This window comes from Kryptolebias marmoratus, linkage group LG1 (genome assembly GCF_001649575.2).
Source record: "Kryptolebias marmoratus isolate JLee-2015 linkage group LG1, ASM164957v2, whole genome shotgun sequence".
NCBI lineage: Eukaryota > Metazoa > Chordata > Actinopteri > Cyprinodontiformes > Rivulidae > Kryptolebias > Kryptolebias marmoratus.
In genome coordinates this window covers 15717873-15737348 of record NC_051430.1, presented here as the reverse complement: position 1 = coordinate 15737348, position 19476 = coordinate 15717873, and the positions used below count along the sequence as shown (strand labels likewise).

At 38.7% G+C, this 19476-nt stretch overlaps 1 protein-coding gene across 1 annotated transcript in view; it reads right to left on the bottom strand.

Annotated features, from left to right (window-relative positions):
• The window catches only part of fam172a (family with sequence similarity 172 member A), a 143474-nt gene that overhangs the window by 111442 nt on the left and 12556 nt on the right, over window positions 1-19476 (bottom strand). The window contains exons 5-6 of the mRNA XM_017427964.2: window positions 15872-15937; window positions 14339-14530 (exon numbers count right to left, since the gene is read on the bottom strand). Of these exons, the coding sequence (XP_017283453.1) occupies window positions 14339-14530; window positions 15872-15937 (258 nt within the window). The remainder of the gene's footprint in view (window positions 1-14338; window positions 14531-15871; window positions 15938-19476) is intronic.

Genomic DNA, 19476 nt, shown 5'->3' with positions numbered 1-19476 from the left:
TTTTCTCGATGCACCAATGAAGCAGAGCTGAAAAGATTTTGGTCCTTTATTTGTATATGTGTGTGCAGTGCCCATGGGTAATGTATGTGTGTTTTTTGTTCTACAGTGGGGCACGCCCTTCACGTTCCTGTCACTGACAACACACAGGCAGAGATACAAGCAACACACACCTTGATCATTGAAGTATATGGGAATTCATGCCTGGGGACTAAACAAGACAACACTGTGTTAGATTATGTCTGAGCCTCCAAATCAAACATATGACAAAGCAGCTAGTCAAACAGCAAACTAAATTTTGTTTGTCTGGCTCAGTCTTTTGTTGGTTATGAGATTAATAAATATTGCATGAATGAAAAGTATCTGTTAGAAATAATAGTCGGAGGACAGCCTAAACTTAAAGATATCAGAAAAACAATCATATTAAATAAAGAGTGAAGCATTTTATTTGTGAATGCATGATAGTGTGTGTGTGTGCGTCTGTGAGTGAGTGTGTGCATAGTATCAGTGTATATCGTATTATTTTACAAGGTAATAGGCAGTCAAGTTTCACAGCCAGAGCATGACCTAAAAAGTGAAACCACACGGCAACGAGCTAAATGTGTCACATGGGCTCAATCATTTTTGCTCTCTATGAAGGCAGAGAGACAGAGACGAAGAAGGGGAGGAACAGGGAGAGGGAGAAGGCTTCTACCAACCCGTTGCACTCTGAAGCTAATTAAGTCATTTGAAATAGTCACAGAGGATACCTGTATGCAATCTAGCCACGGCAAAGAGTTGATGAGGCTCTGTGAGGCCCCAGGCTAACTTCAAAAAGAAGGCGAAGGAGGGGAATGAAAAGAAAGAGGGAAAAGAGAAGAGAAAGGGGGTAAAAAGTGAAGTGGGTTTTTTTAATTGAAGCTCAAGCTGAAGAAGAGCATGTGTGTCTGTGTGTTGTGCAGCTGGAAAAAGGTTAAGCATGCCCCCAGCCGAGTATGTCTGCACACACAAGCTCTCAATAGGGAGCAGGTGGGCAGATGCATGGTTGGAGGGATGGACAAAATCAGGAGAAAGGCTCTAGATAATTGAAAGAGTTCAGCGAGGGGTTAAGTCTTACTGTATGTGCGTGAGTGTGCACATTTGATTTCATGAACTCCTAATCCTCCCAAACATCTGCAGCGATTGGATACAACAGTTAATGTCAACAAACTTAAATGCAACAGAGTCAGTCAGATATATGCAAGCACAAATAATTAAGGTGGAAATTTTAAATAAAGTAATATTGTTTTTTTAGATCGGTACAACTGTAGCTGACATGAAAAATCCACTGCAGATTTTGAAGAGAACACACACATCTAAAGGTTTTAAGCCATAACATCCATGCCCTCACCAGGGGCAAGCCTGGCAACACCAGTGACTGAACTGGGTCATAGTCACACTCTTCCTCACGCACACACACAGAATAGACTGCAGCACTGGCAGTGTAGTGATCGCAGGAGAGGGCAAACAGAGGGCTGAATGAAGTGATTGGAGTATTCTAGGTCAGCTCTCCTGACAATGCACCACTGTCTCCTAATGTGCTGGGATAAAGGATAGAGGCTGTGGTTTGGCTTGACATTACAGCGACACATTCCAAAAGGGATAACTGCCACATACAAATATATGACCACAAGCGCACACAACAAGGAACTCTCAAGAGCCAAGCATGCAATAACAGATGTATACTTGAGAGAGTGTACAAACCAACGTGCATAATAAAACACCTCGTGCTTTTCTCCTTCTCTTTCTCCAGTCTGAAAAAGCTGCTAGCAGCAGATCTCTTCAGCAGCCTATACAGCAAAATCAGCTTGTGGACTTCAAAGAGGTTGCAAGTAGGTCACAACAAGGCATTGCAGTCAAGTAGGGTACAGTCTCTGGTCTGAGACATCTCACTTCTCTCCCTCTTTCTTTACTCTCTGCAGCTTTTTCTCTCCCTTAGTTCAACGATATCAGTCAAAATTAAAATGGATTGTGGTGCTTGTCGCTTTTGCCATTCCCTGGGGTTGTACAGAACCATGTCATGCTACTGTTACTATAATGTTACTTCTCTATCACTTCCAATCGTTACTGCTGCTCAGCAGTTTAACTAAACTAAATTTAGACATGGAGCAAGGAAAACAGAGAAAGAGAGAAGCAGCAAAAAAAAGGCAGAGAGAGATAATAGAGTTATTAAGACAAAAGGAACCATGCAGAATGCAGAAATAGTTCAACCCTCCATGGTCACATTCTGCATCCCTGATCTGTAAAAGACCAAAGAGGAGAACTCTAACCGCTACTTTTGTGCAGCTTGGATAATGTCACCAAGGAGGCAGCCTGAGAGGTAATCAAGAAATAGAAACCTTAGAGAGAAAAGAAAGAAAACTAAGATAAAGAGAAATTAAGAGGAAAGAGGGGAGCGTAAGAACAAGGTCAAAATGAACAGAGCTGCATTAACTCTCTGAGCATTGAACAAAACAACTCTTAAGATGAAAAAACAGAAACCATCAGAAGAAAGGAAGGAAAGAAGAAAAATATCAAAACAGAGGGGGTATACTTTCATCAGGTAAGATTGAGACATGGCATCCAGTAACTTCACTCACATTTGTGGTTATCCTTGTCTCTGATGATGGAGAAACTGCATAAAATCTCAAAGAGCTTCAATTTATAAACAGATGGATGAGTGTAAATGTCAAGTAGGAAGCAACGAACAGCTATCCTGAAGAGCTGTTATTTATCTTAAGACCCTTTAAGACATTAACTCTTATTGATTAATCTGGTGGCAACCAAGCCTTTCGGCTTCATTTCTGAATGTACATTGTAGTCAGTTTTATTTATTTATTTTCATTTAAGTAAAATGAGTGACAACCATCTTACTAAGTGGGACTCGGTGACATTTACATTTAAAGTCACATTATCTAAGCAGGTGCCAACAAAGAAAAAAAAAGATTTTTTTTATTGCAGATGCATACTGTCCTTTCTGACAAACACAAAAAGGAAGTGGTGTAGATTGTGAATCCAGGTGAAGTGAATGATAACCTTTTCCTAGTGCTGACACCTACCATTGTAACTACATGTGATATAGAATTTTCACAAAACAAAGCAAAAACAAACTTTTTATTGCATTACTTGTTTTAGAAGTGTAAGCATGTAGCACAATGATGTTTTAAATGTGCCTATTCACAGAGGTCATGTCATAATAACCAGAGTGTTTATGGGTAATATAAATTTGCATGAAAAAATGACATGTTAAAAACTCTGATTATATCAAAACTCTTATACTCTTCAGCCAAACTATGATATGCAGGTGTACTCTGGCTCGCAATAGCTCTTTTTACACATAAATTCTGCCTTATCAAGAGAAAAAATCTTGTTCTCATGTAACCACATCTGTTCCCTCCTGGTTGTTCACCCAAAGTCAGCCTTCGCTTACATTCATGAAGAAAGCATTGCAAAAAGCTTTTTGTTTCACTCCCCACTTCACACCTACTTGCCAACTCAGCTCTGTGACTACTATCTTTCTTGCCAACTCAGAGGTGTAAAAGCAGCTGGTCGACTACAACCCATCAACTGGTCATTACATAAATCTCACTGAGGTGGGAAAAAAGCCTCCCAAGTCCAGCTTGAAGGTGTTTTGTGGAATTTAAAAATAAATTATGTTGCCTTAACCAATTAAGCCTTTACACATTATGAAAAAAGGCCTTATAAAACTATTACAATGTTTTAAAATAGCTACTTCAAACCTGAAGATTAAAAATTGAAATGTAATCCTGAAAGCTTTAGTTGTAAGCCTCTAAAGGAAAGAAAAATGTTAAGAGTAGGTACTTCATTTTTTTATCCACCCAATACAACTACTCAATGCCAAAACTATGTAGGCAATGTTGTTCATTAGCTTTAAACAGAACATTTCAAGTGACCGAATCCAATGTACTCAATATTAGAGATGTGAACGGTGGGAAGAGACAAGGACATATGACGATGACATTTTAGCTGATGAAATCAGTCAACAGCAGTGAACAGAATGGTTTGATGGGGATATGACCAGTGAAGTCAACCAACCTACCAACTTATAAAAAATAAAATCATCTGTTTTTTAATGTCTTGCATACATGTGAATCTGAATTTTATAGGCATGACTGGTCTCTATTTAAGTAACGCTGTAGTTTGTTCTATTTTCATTTGTCCAGACAACAATATGGGCCCGTGTATTTCTGACTTATTGCCTGCGTATTTGCTCTGTCACTGTGTTTCGCTGTGCTGTTCTGGGTACAGTTATGAGCTTAACCTGACATTCATTTGACAGACAGCTGGGGTGACAGCAGCACAGTAGCATATGGTAACTGCCTGCTAACTGCTAAAACTTGACATTAGTGCAAACAAGTCAGCCAAGTGTAGTATAGTGTGCTCCAGAGGGGGTTAAAATATAAGCTGTCAGCAAAGAGTGGAATAATAATGCATATCATGAGACCTACATTATAGCAGCAGATAAAGATAAGGGGAGCCAGAACAAACAGTTTTTTTGTTGAGTCAGAAGCAACTGTTGACAAGTTAAAAAGAAAAGTAATGAACACATTACAACAATTCTAAGCATGTGTTTTATGGTTGTTACACAGTAAGGAAATTCAGATTCGGATGTCAGCATTTTTGGCCTAACAGCAAGCAGAAAATTACAGAGAAACTCTCAGACGGAGGCAAGATGTCTCATAGCTGACATTAACACACATCCATAATGTGATTACATTTACCCCTGGATATCTAGACAAAGTTTTGTCTTCTCATTCCTCTGGAAAAACACAGATTGTCATATATGCCATTTTCCTGCATAATATTTGCACATAAATTGATGGTAAATACTTCAGGAAGCTTGATTCTCATCCCTATGCAAGCTGACAATGCAATTGTGAAAAGAAAGTTACAATGAATGCACGCCTCTGTCTCCACCTGCATGTGTGCACATAATATTTTTGTATCTCAGACTGTGATGCTTCTACCAATAGACTGAAAATGAAGTGTATTTATACATACGGTCAAATGTGTGACCAAAGTGAATTTGAAATGACTACAATCATCTTTGTTTTTACAAATATTTCAACCATGTCATACTAAACTAACAACTGTTAAGAACACACACAAACAAAATAAGTTGTCCTTTAAGCTACAGAAGATCAGAGTAACTGACAAATGTTATCACTGATTCCATCTCTCTACTACTGGCATTTCCTTTTCATTACACGGTACCATGCAGTGAAGTTCTAGTCGACACGGGTCTTTCTTACTTTATTTTATATTGCAAACAGTGACATTGTGACATTGGAGGAATTGGGTGTTTATCACTATAGAGTGCTTAAAGCTGCACTGATACAAAACAAATAATATGTGTGTGTTACACATTACCCTGATTTATCAGACACATCTATCCAAAATGACAATCTAAAAATAGTTTCAAAGTGATGGGAACAACTGAGTGAATTTTATCTTATGCACATTTAAGATAGTTGTCATCTTTGCTGTGAGAAGTGCATGGACATTTCAAAATAGTTCATAAAACAACAAGGTGTGCAGGAAAGTCCATTGAAGCTGCTGTTCATGCCCACAAGTGATGATGCTCTTGAAGTGATTCAGCAGTCCGCAGTCTTTCCACATCACAATTCAATACCAGATTGGATCTCTCAGAATATCGATAAAGGTTGTATATTAAAAAAGTATCAGTATCATTAGAGAGGTACTACCTACAATCGAAAACCAAAATAACTCAATCAGTGCTATACTATATAATGAAAAAAAAAAAACAACAACCCACTGTTGTTGCCTTTCCAGACTGCCCATTCTCCTCTGACAATAACAATAATAAGGCTTTGTTGTCCATACAAATGCCATCCACTGCATATTTTCTTTTTTGGGCCATTCTCTTTAAACCTTAAAGAAGGTTATGTGTAAAAATCCCAGCAGATCAGCTGTTTCTGATCAGTCTCGCATCAACAATAACGGAACATTCATAGTCACTTATATCCACTTTTTCCCCATTCTGATACCTGGTCAGAACTTCAGCAAGTCATCTTAACCACATCTACAAGCCTAAAGGTACTGAGTTGCTGATTAGCTGATTAGCTATTTGTGTTAACAGCAATTGAACGGGTCTACTTAATAAAGTGGCCGGCAAGTATATNTATATATATATATATATATATATATATATATATATGTATATATATATAAATATATATAACTTTTTTTTTCCTGTAAAAGCAGAGCAGTCCTCCAGCATGTATTTTATTTACAGCCACAGTTTTGGCATTAACTAATAACAGAAAAAAATTGCTGTTGTTTGCCTTTAACCCTAATGTAGCCCCCAGAACACCTGCTAACCCCTATTTAAACACTAAGTTTCCTCTCATCGATCAAAAGCATGAGAGTGGTGCTGGAGAGATTACAGCAGACTTCAACTTTAACCTGAAGAGATTCTCTGCATTTGATTGTGTGTGTGTGTGTGTGTGTGGGTGTGTGTGTGCGCGCGTGTGCTTGTGTGTTCCTTTAAGGATGCGTAGAGCCAAAAAAAATTCACAGTGGGTCACCGATCTTCTCAACATTTACTTCTCACAAAACTCAATTTCCCCTTGGAGCATCCACAGCTAAGCACTTTTAACCTCTGCAAACATGCTGCGAAGGAGGATCCATGTAAAGTTTACAGCAGGATGAAAGCGTCTTTATGTCTGCTTGCGTAGCCTATGTGTCTGCATGTATTATTAATTGACAGAAATGTGTAAGGCAGATATACAGACACATGTATTCAAAAACACAGTAAAGGTTATGTTACCGTTGTCAGACAGTGAACGTGCTGCTGCGCAGAATGACGACTGTAAGGACTGCAAAGGATTTTTCTATGAGTATGTGTTTTCCTGTGTGTGTTTGTATGGGTGTACTGGCCATACAAGAGTGTTCCCAGTGAGAGAGGGAAGAGGTATCCACCATTCACTGCCTGGGACCTTTTGGCAAAGAGACTAAACAAGACCTTCCCATTGGGACACGCATAAACAGCCTGCAGCTGCAAATGACCTACTACCCACCTCATACACACATACACACACACACAGAAAGAGTTGTGGATGAACACATAAAGACAAAGCATTTTTGATTGTATAATTTGATGATTTGAAAAAAAAATCCATTATCAGACTCACGCTAATAAAATATATTTTACAGTTAGAAAAACTTTCCTTCTTTTGGTTTTATTTTATTGTTCTTCTATCGTCTTATTGCCTGAGCAACACAGAAACATGGCTGTGTCCTACTCAAATGCCTTGTCATCCAGCTCAAGTCAGGGATTTTTGTATTTTATACATAACATTTGAACTTATGTTTTTGGATCTGCAGCAACAGTTATTAAATGTCAAAATTCATACATTAATTATCAGCATTTCTTTAATTTGACAAGCTGTAAAACAATATTATATTCACCACTTCCTGTGTTGGCCGAACTGCATTTATTATTTTGAAAAAGAATTGTTACTTTTATTTGTTATACCCCAGCCCAAATACGTAAAACATGTGCTTTGTGTAAATTGTGTAATTAGTGCATGTGCATTGGATGCACATAAAAAGGTGCCACTGTGGGAATGATAGGCCTACCATAAATTCTCAAAGTGGAATTTTAAGAAATGTGTTTAACTTAATTTTATCTCTTGTGAACTGTCTTTCATTCGTCAGCCTCTTTTGAAACAACGACCTATGTGTTTTCCTGGCCTGGGGATGAACATATCTTCTTGATATCATTCTCTAACTAACAAATACAGGCCTCTTGCCAAGAGAAACTCAATGAGACCACAATCAATATATTGCTACAAGGTGTGCACACACAACATAGATAGGGGATGATGTACGATCACCTAGAGCACATAACAATCAGCTGAATTATCATGCGGTATGCACAATCACACTAACCTGCAACGCGAACATACATATACATTTAACAAAATACACTTAATATGATTTTTTTCAACAGGGAGATCACTCAATTGTTCATATGAACAAAAAGGGAGGCAACAGATAAATAGGTCTCTAGATAGCTTGCCTGGACCTCAGTTGATGAAATTTTGCATACGGCAGCAGCAGTGGTGTTAGGACAGGGAATACCAACACAAAATAATGTTTTCTCTCTCCCTCTGATCAATTTTTAATTTGGCCCGTGCAGCCGAGCCCTTGGCGGCTTGGCCCCAGTAATTATGGTGGGTTATTGACAGCTGCCTTCCCGCGGGAGACTATTTAAAAGAGGTTTAACCCCAGAGCAAGTCCAGACCCCACACCCGCCTTTGAAGGTGTCAAGTGCATTGATCTGAGCTGCAGGATGCGCTGGGACCTTCCTACCTGGAGGTGAGAGTGTGTACGCCTCTATGTGTTGCTTGCAGGGTTACTATTACAAGGCCAGGGCAAGGCAGAACATCTTATGGGCTTTAAACAAACACACACACAAAGATACACAAACTGTCCTCTGGCTAAACTGGCTAGCTAGTAGAATCATACCTGTTTGGCCTCTGCAACCACCTGATGCCCCAAGAGTATACGCTAGTAGCCCAAACACACACTAACAAACATATAAACAGGTTAACTTGGGCTTCAGAGGGATTAGATGGGACTAATGAGACATGTAGAGAAGAGTGGTGATTTGAGAGATAAAGAACAGAGATTTTCTCATTGCATAAAGGCCATGACACAACACAAACAGATGACAGAGAGTGCAGCTGATGTCAGAAGAAGACATCATCCAGCCACAAAAGAAAAAGAAATCAAAAGAATAAGGAGGGGGCTGACAGAAATTAGTGGAGGATTTCTGTGTTTGAGTTTGCCTGCCTCACTGCCCCCTTTCAGGCTCCTATTGAAATTCTGGGCAGACAGAAACCCCAAGGCTTTTGACACACTTCTGAAAACACCACACCCCCCTTTTCTTTCCAATGAGTCTCCAGTGTCAAGCCTGACTCACTATCAAGAGAGTTATGGAGAGAGCTTGAGTGAGATGGAAAGAAAAGTGGTGACAGCCATTATAGATCAGTTTTTTTTTCTTATCTTTTAATAACTTCCAAATTAAGTTATTTGTGAATACAGAACATAATGATTGTGGTTTGTGTGAAGCTGTTGGTGCACGCGTACATGTGGCTAATAAAGTGGATTTGAGAAACTATTTTGTTAATTTTACTAAAATCTACTAAAAAAAGTATTAAACTATTTTTATGACTGCTGAAGACTCCTGGTGATTGAAAAAGACCGCCAACTATTTCTGAAAAATAAAAAAAAAACGAAATAATTTTTTACTGTAAATGTATGTCATATTTCAAGAAAAAAAAAAAGTTTTCTAGCAGTTGCTGGAAACTAATGCTGTCTAAAAACACATAGTGAAGAAAAAGTTAAAGCCAAAACATTAAAAAGTGATGTCAAGTAATAGGATAAAAGTAAAGTGCATGATGTAGTATACAGGAGTAAAGTCCGTACTGCAGTATTTATGAAAAGTCCTTCACTGTGAACTAAAATCATCTCTTATTGGCCACATTAACAATGGCTATAACTAATGAACTCACTTTTTAATACTCAAGATTCCACACTTCCTCAATTATTCTAACTGTAACCTCACTGTCTACATCCTCCCTCCCCACTTTCCCATCCCCTCTAAAGCCCCATGGCATGCACCCTCCACCTCCACCATCTCAGTCTCAGGATGCAGAGCATTGACAGGGCCAGAAGGTAATGATACAGCTGCCATGATGCAACAAGCAGACCTGTCGACTGTCAGGAATTGAAATCATGAAGGAATAAGCTGTCATTAAGAGGCCCTCTCCCAGTAGTGGAGCTGTCAGACGGCTGCCTTCTGCCTACTCTCCCTCAATACTCCCGTCTCTCCTCTGCCAGTCCCACCTTATTTGCAGTCACTCCCTCATCCTCCTCTCATTTCTCTCTTCCTGAATCAATCTTTTCTGTACTCCTCTCCTTCTTTCCTCTTCTGTCCTCTTCCAACCAATCATAACCCCTCTCCCTCTCTTCACCCGTAACACCCCCGCTTCCCATCTCAGATTTCTTTCTGTTTCCCCTCCATCCTTTGGTTGATGCTGGAGCAACCTCCTCTCCTCCTCACACCTGTCATTTTACCTCTAGGCTTTGGGAGTACCACCTCATCCATGTGCACACACATACACATGCACATAAAGACAAGATGCAAGCTGCCTGCAAAGACAGCATTTTTTTTCCTAACTCAGTATTACTGTACACACTATGCCAAATGTCACTAGCACATCATTTACCTGATGTGACACGTTAGTGTCTATGTGTGTCTGTTTTTTTCTGTCTGCAGGTGTCTATTTGTACACAATTTAGACACGTATTTAACCTAAACTCTTTTTGCAAGGATATTAACATGTCATCATAGCAGCTTGGTAAATTGGACATGTGATCTGGTATAAATGCTTTGCGGAGACAAGAATGCAAATTCTGTTTATGTATGTGTACAAGCATTTTTTGTTGAATGTAGAGCCTGATTAAAGTAAGCGCAGACAGCTTTTTTGAGTGACAGCAGTAATTCCATCAGAAAACAGAAAAAGCTGATTCAAACTTCCAAAGAACGTGTCTAGGACTTTCAGAGTAAAGTCTATACACATCACTGTTTGAGAGTGTGTACTTGTATTGCATCCAGACACATATTTAAATACATTGACAATTCTGAAAAAGTTAGGGTACTGTATTAAAGTAAAAAAAAAAAAAAAATGCAATGATTTGCATATTGCATAAACCCTTTTTTTTACAGTGGAACACAGTAAACATATCAAATGTTGAAACAAAGAAAATGTATTGTTGATTTTTTTTTTAATAGGGTAAATTAAAATTTTATGGCAGCAACACATCTAAAAAAAAGTTTTTATCAAGGAGGTGTGGCGCATCACCTCTTCTTTTGAAAAAGTCTGCAAATGCCTAGGAACCGACGAGACCAGCTGCTGGAGTTTTTGGAAGGGAAGGTGTACCAATCTTATCTGATGTAGGATTCTAGCTGTTCAACAGTCCTGATATGATGTTGTTCTAAAACCTGCATATACTTTTCTGCATTGATGGTGTCTTTCCAGGTGTGTAGTTGCCTCTGCCAAAGGTACTAATGCACCTCCATACCATCAGAGAGGCAGGTTTTTAAACTCTGCACTGAGAACAGGCCAGATGGTCCCTTTCTTTTAAGTATGGAGGACATGGTTTCCCAAACAACTTTCAACTTTTGATTCGTCTCACCACAGAACAGTTTTCCACTTTGCCTCAGTTCATTTTAAATTAGCTTTGGCCTAGAGAAGACTATGGCATTTCTGGGTGCTGTTCACATATGGCTTTTCCACATGATAAAGCTTCAACCAGCATTTGTGGATGAATTTTCTGTTAAGAAACATTAGTCTGCAATTATTTACAGAAGGGTAAACCTCTGCCCAGCTTAATTTCTGAGAGATTCAGCCTCTCTAAAATACTGTTTTTATTCCCAGTCCTCTTACTGATCTGTTGCCAATTAACCTAATTCGTTGCAAAATGCTTGTCTAGCTAATTTTTAATCATACCACTTACTATTTTTTTTTTTTATTGCCTCTGTCCCAACTTTTTTGAGATGTCTTGATGACATAAAATTCAAAATTGCCTTTTTTTTTTCAAAAACTGGTAGAATTTCTCAGTCACAACCTTTCGCCCGTTTATTGTTATGTTTGTGTTTATGTGACTGTGTGTGCTCGGGTGTTTTGCAAAGCCATAAGCTCCTCCATATTTCCCTGATTGCACTCCAGGTGACCCTTTGCTGCAGGCTTAGAATTTCCAATCAGCTCTTCAGGAGTAACAAAGGCTGCACTCTAAGCATCAGACTGTTGTTTCAAATTATTTTTGGAAAATGAAGCCGAATCTAAACATAATTTAAAAGTGTAGTGAAAATGTCAAAATTTGACCCAAACTGTACATTGGACTTTTATAGCAAAAATACCAATAAGAGGAATGGCAACACAATAGCTCTTTGTAGCCAACTGTCATCATTTTCCAATTAATATTTGAAATACAGGTTGAACTACATACCTTTTAGGCATGTATGGATGCAGTTTAGAGAAATGTGAGTTTCAGTTGACAAAAAACTATTTAAATGGAAATATTAAGATATAGCTCAGTTTGACTTTACTGACAAGCTAACAGACTGATTGATTGATTGGTCTGATGCTGTCATAAAACAACTTAAATCTTCAAAATTCCCTAATGGTACATGTAAACTCTATCTTATAAACCTTTACATTGCCATTGGTTTCAAATTACATGGTTGTTCTGGTAGACATATTGTGAAGTGTTCCGAGCTGCAGTGGAGTTGCTATAGCTAGCTGCAGATGCTGCTATTTGAACTTGCCACCAATATAACATTATATGTAAATAACTGTGTAAAGCAAAAATGATGTAAAGGTTTATAAAATAGCATTCAAAAGAACTATTAAGCGATTATAGAGATTGCTTTAAGTTGAAATAATGAAAAGTAAGTTAAGGTTAATGATAAATGTTTTATTTGTGATGTGTTATTAATAAAAGTCAGTAACGTTACAGACTAGCCTCTGCCAGAATGATTAATTATTATTCTGCATAAAAAAATGAGTAAGCAGATGAAGAAAGTCAGCTTGGAAGGAAACATGAAAAATATGCTTGGAAAGACCACTGCTGCAAACCTATATTATTTGAAAAACTGTGGGCTTTTCGCCATTTTACAAAGTTCAACATTTACATAGCAAATCTGCCTTTCTGCTGTGAGGTAAAGTATAAGCATTTTTAGTTTACACCTCCATAAAGATTTAACACAAACTTTAAACACTACACTGAAACACCAAGAAAAAAGCAGCAGGAAAATAAATGTTAGATATATCTTGTTTTGTTATAAATTTGCAAGTTTGTAAATTTGAAAGAAATCTTCATATAATAGCTCTTCTCTCAGATGGTGTAGCAGCTTGATCTTGTACACATGTGCTCCAAAAGACATCAAGACAAATTTCACAGTATGACATAATAAACCACAAACTGTAACAGTTGCAAACAATATGAATTGACTGTAAATGTGTGTGGTTGTTTTCACAGCACACAGACAGACTACAAGGCATGTGTGTGTGTGTGTGTGTGTGTGTGTGTGTGTGCTACATGCCTGGATGATGATTTGTCAGGGTGCAAGAACATGATTTCTTGTTTACTGTGATGAATGGGCAACACTCACACTACACACACCGTGTTCTCTATATCTGAGCTGTCACTTTGCCTGTGTGAGGCACAAGTCTTTCTTTTCTATCTGTAAGAACAGCCAGACTGTACAAGGCAGTTTGAATCAGCCATGTAAAAACACACGGACAGATGTGCAACCTTAACCTCTCACATTGTTAAACACAGCAGGAGAGAGCTTTACACAGCAGGTAAAGTCTTTATGGTATTCAGGTGGATGAAACGAAGGAATGAAAAAGAGAAGGGTAGAGCAGCATCGCCCCCCCAAAGTCAATTTGAACAGCAGGCCCTATTAAATTACACAGATAGTCGTGGCCGTGCTGACAAATGAGCACAAAGATGGGGATGAAAATAATAAGACAGGCAGATCCACCTTTCCCTTGCTGACACAGAGATGTGTACTTTTGTTGGTGATCATATGGTTGGGGAAGAAAAAAAAAACTAATCTATATTTCATATTACATTATCTCCTTCTCTGTTTCAGCTCAATCATCCATGAACACACAGGGCGACACAGGAATCATGCATCATCAGAATGTATAAATGTTTTCTTGTATGATAATGATCACATAGACAAATATGCTTCATTTCACAAACTCAACAAAATAAGCTTCAGTTGCGGGTTGACAACAGTATAGTTAAAGAATCATTCGAGACTATGAGTTTATGTTTGCAACTGTGAATGAATGCTAGGCTCTTAGTTTTGGCCCCTGGGAATGTGTGATGCTGTGGAGTGTTGAAATTGTTCATCATCATGTAATTTCTCTTATGACCCTGGGGCAAACTTTTTTTTCCACTACACACTTGTGTAAATTGTACAATGCAGCTAAACTGAATTAAGTTGACAGTATATGAAGAGTCAAAGGTAATAAAGCACACAGCGACAAAAAACTACTCACAGACACATTCAAACCACAACTTAAATACATGAAAAACAAAACATCAAAGCCATTTTTTTAACACAACTTCTTTGAAGAACACAGAATTGAAACCTTTCCTTAAAATGTCATCTCAATGTCAGAGATTAAACTTTTTAGATTTGTTCATTGAAACAGTATTTTAAATAATAACATATTTTGGATGAGAAAATCAACCAGACAAGTTGAACTCCTACCTTCATGGCTCTCTTAATAAAGGGGATCTGTGTCCCTGAGTCCAGATCCTGGTTGATGATTAGTCTACGAGCCCACTGGCCAGCCCGCACCACACCACTACCCTGGATTAGCACCAGCAGCTTCGATGGGTTGGACAAGGCATCTGGGCTCAGGTAGATAAAACTGGTGGGTTCATGTTCTGTAGCATCCACCTGAACATTAAGCAAAACCCAAAGTGACATGAATTTCCAATGAAAAGATGCAAATCTACAGTCAAACAATAGCTTTAGGTTAATATATGTGATATCTACTGTCTTAATAATGATCTGATAGTGGTTACAATGCTTTATTTAATGTGCATAAGTTGTGGAGAAACATCGGCCTTCTTTCTGGGCTCATCAATATTTCACACATCAATAACCTGAAATTAATCTTCTCAAAACACATGCACAAAGTAACATTGACAGAGAGGGTGTGAGTGTTTGTGGGTTTGCCAGCGCTCCATCCATGTCCCATGCTTCTTTGCATCCCTCTCAAGTATGCCTGGAAGAGTCTCTAAGGAGACACTGTCCATAAAAGCCATGGGTGGCAGCTGCAAGAACTTAATCCAAACAGACAAAGAGGGCCAAGTGGGGGAGAAAATCTCACCCTTTATTCTGCCGTGCTCCTTCATTCCCTCTCCTTATACTTGGCTGTGGTTAATCTTCTTAAAATCTGCGGTCACAAGTTCAATGCCACGCAGGTGGACAGACCCACCACTAGCTAGCTAAAATACACACACATACACTTTCCATATACGTGCAGGCGGGTGGGCAGCAGAAAAGCATAAGAGAGCAATTTTCCAGCGGAATAATGAGATAAATAGGCCAAGCAGATAAACCGGTATAAGTGTATAGGGGCTAATGAAAGGCGCTGACTCTGGCTAGGTGATTTATGAACACTGTTAGTGCTCGAACTAACTCTGGCGTGATTCTAAACACCAGCGCTGCTTAACATCGCAATAAACTGAAAAATGATCACTACTTTTATAAACAGAAAAAAAAAAGTGGATATAGAGGTAAAAGGGAGCAAGAAAAAAGACAAACAAGCTCCCAACAACAAATAAAAAGGGATCAAGACTGTGCTCTGAGCCTGGATGAGCTGGGCAAAGAATAACTCCACAATGGCAGAGTATAAAGTCACCCTCAGAGCAACTGAATGCAAAACAGATTAAGCATCAGCATGCTGCGCCTCTTTGAAATGACATATCACAATACAGTTTAATTTGTTGAGGAGACACTTTTGCACAAAGGGTGTGTACTGAGGAAAAGAGGGACGAAAGACAGCAAGCAAGACAGAAACAGAGAGAGACAAAAAGAAAAACAAAAACCGAGACAGAATTGTGAGCTAACATCTCACAATCCCCCTTTTTTATTTGCTTTATTTTTAAAAAGGACACCTAATATCATAATCACACTGAAGCCAAAGCATTTGCGTCCATTTTCATATTTAATACCCCCTTTAATCTTCAAGGGCATAAATCAAAATTGTCTTTTCCCACCATGGGTACTTACTGGCAGGATTGCTTTAGTCAAGTTACAGTCTTTCTCCAACAGCTCGTAAACATACTCGGTGATGATCTGAAGAAAAAGACAAAACACACACAATACACAAAGTCAGATATTACATTGATAATAGTGTTTGATAATATTTTGTCTTTTATTGCTGTGGATCAAATCCATCTTAACAAAGACAAACTGCGAATAAGAAGCATCCAGTTTCCAGCTTACAAACAGAATAAAAAAACACTACTTTAAACCCTCATTTGCCCTCTAGTGTTTGTGTGTAAGTGCACATGAACTGCTTGAAAGAGTCAGGTTTAAACTGTGTGCGGTATGTGCGTGCGTGTGTGTATAACAATACAGTCAAAATGTTGAGGTTGTAAGTGCCAGGAGAGGAAATCTCCTGTACATGCGAAGGGCTGATGTAAGTTATGTTTATCCCCGCAGCCACAGCACTAAAGAACCTTGTATACAAAGTCATTCCTACCCCAGGCCAAGCCTTTCATGGTTCAGTGACATTAACAACGTTCTTTTCCCTTTTCCTTGTTTTTTTTTTTTTCTTCTCCCTCTTTTCTTTTTTCCCCACATCCTGCTCAGCTGAGAACAGACAGAGGCACTTTGTGGAACAGATTTTAATTCTTGATCAGGTGTGAGTTAGACGAAGAACTCAAAGAGCACAAACAGATGACAACAAACACCAACCAATAGGAGTATTCCTTGGTGCAGCTACTGATGATGTTTCCCTACGGTAAGACAAGCCACATGTCCCGTCTGTGTCACAACAATATTGTGTTAGGTGGATGCACCATGGGGAGAGCTGAGCAGCGTGCTGTCATGCTGTGCTGTGAAGTCTTACTTCCGTAAGCTTTTGAAGCATCAGCCTTACTAAATCAGGAAACCAAAGGCCAGCGGTGGCACCACTGTTACAAAGCATGTCGGAACTCCAGTCATGCCGAAATGACTGACTCCAAACACAAACAAGGACCATCTAAAGACTGCCGTGTCTCATAGTGCAGGGAATGATCCTCAGATGCCAAGAACGTGAGAAAATTGGGGAATTGTTTTCTGACTTAACAGATTACACAATACATGAGCAAGATTTTTTTTTTTTTTTTAAATGACACGTTTCGACAATAACTCTTTTGAGTTAATATATGTAATGTAAAAAGTATGACGTTCCAACCCAACATTTGCAAGCTGCTAACCTTTCAGTAAAAGCAATCAGGAATAAATTTACTTTGCTTATTATGCAGAACTGTTCTTTAAAGTGAAAAGTCACATGAGAAAAAAAAATAATATTATAGGGTTGTGGCAGACCTACAGAGCTTTTGTAATTTTTGGCACACTCGATTTCTTTATCTATACTAAAATGTCAACCATGAGAGAATGAAATTATGTACATTTCTAAACTATTTGTTCTAAGGTCCACGCACTTTAGAGATGCTAAGTTAAAATGCAATTCAAGTATTCAAAAAAGGAACTTCTGATTTAAAGTGAAAGAGAAAATCTTGATAATCACAACAAATGAATGCTGAAATCTTTGTGCCCCAAACGAACTCAATGCTAACTTGATTTACTGCTTAAAGAGCAACACGCAAGAAGAAGATTAGCTATGTGACAAATATTAGCCTTATGACAGCCAATCAAAGGCCAGCAGACGGACGATATCAAATGATCGATGCTACCATTTGACCCTGTGTCTCTGTGTGGGATAGAAAAAAAAGGATGGAGGAGTTAAAACAACAACACCAACCCCCCACCAAACCTCCAGCAGCTAATTCTACAAAATGTCAGCTGGTCTGATGAAAACTAAAATGATTCTTGGCCTCAGTATGCTAGTGTTTAATGACGTCTATAAGCTTCACAGGAAATTTCATTTGCACTATGTTATTTGTTCTGTGCCTCAGGTGGCTCAAGAACCATCTGATAGAATAAGAAGAGAAACTGATGGGAAATAAGAAAAGAGAACAAGAGATAAAAAAAGCAAGACTTTATTTTCATACATGCATTTCCTCTGATACAAGAATACTGTAATTTTAAATACAGATCTAATATCTTGTTTTGCTCATAGGCTTTTAGATGCTCTTACTTGTATACATCTGCTCAATCCAACAAGATCTAAGCAGCATTTTACTACTTTTTTAGTGGCAATAGGGTATACACAGACTATACGCACACACACAGACACAAACCACACACACAGGCAAGCTCCCTCTCTGTCGGCCTCTAAGGACTGTCTCAGCAGCTGATCAGTACAAAAAAATGGCCCCTTTGTCACCTAATTACCAATGTGTTATTAGTGCTTTAATGAAATGCCTGCAGGAAGCAGCACTGCTTTGTCGGCATCAGACTATAGGACAAGCATGAGGAGTGGATTTGGCAAATAACATCAGGAGACACAAAGAGGAGGAAAGGCAGGGGAAAAAAAGAAAAAAAGTGGAGCAGCCTAAATAAATTTAAATCAATATCATTCATCAAAGTTCTTCTTGTTCCCTTTTTTCAAAGACACAAAATTGCTTTTAAAAGAAATAGAAATGTGACTTCTGATTATTATAATACTGCGCTAAAGGTTTCCTGCAAATGAACAGAAACAACCAAAAGTATCTAAAACTCTCATAGTCTCCTCTACAAAGCAACAAACCTTGTTCTTCACCAAGACAGCGAACACTGATGGGACAGTGTGATACAGAAATTCTGCAGCTGTGTCCACTGTGTCTGCGGTTTGTTTGTGTTGCGGAAACACTGTGGCGATGAACCAAGAAAGAGAGGGATCAGGGCGGAAGGAAGGGACTTAGATTGAGGCTCAGTGGGAGGAAACGAAGAAGACAAGAAAGGAGGGATGGCAGAGTAATCCCCAGCAGACAAAGTCCTGTGCCAGCTCCCAGTGCGGTGAGCAGCGACAAGCTTGGAGAGATGGAAGAAGGAATGAAGGGAAAAAAAGGCCAGTACAGTGTATTGCTCTGATAAGACGCCTTCACATGGGTGGGTTATGACATCAGCTCCCCGCAAACCTTAAGTTATTCCCATCACTTACATAAGGTCAAGGTCTTGATGAGGAACACTGTGGCTGCAACTAGATATGATTTTAAGACCTCCCACATACTGTGTTTAGAAGTCAGCCTGTGTTTGTCTGCACATGTGTGTGGGTGAACGCGCATTGTGAGTTTCCTGCATGCTTGTGAGTTCCCCCACTGATTACAATGGTCATGCCTGGTTTGGATGACCACACCTGAGGCAATAAGGAGATGATCCGTCCCAGGCCCACACAAAGCAAAAGTGAAGAGGAAGAGAGCCAAGAAAAGAAGAGGAGGTCAAATCGAGAGTCATAAAAGAAAGAGGAGATGAGAGGCATGTGAAAGAGAAAAAAAGAGTGAGTCAGAAAGAAAGGGCTGAGTCAGAATAATAAAGAACAATAATAAGACAATATTCTAAAAGGTGACTTCCAAAACAGTTTTGACAACATTTATTTTCAAGTAAGAAATGAACAAATGAACAAGTATCTGTAATGGACACTGATTATAATTGAAAATGAGTTCAAACTCATTCACACAATGGTAAGGTTTTAGCTCAGATAAAGAGTGTAATATGGAGGCAGCATAGTACATATTAAAAGGCAT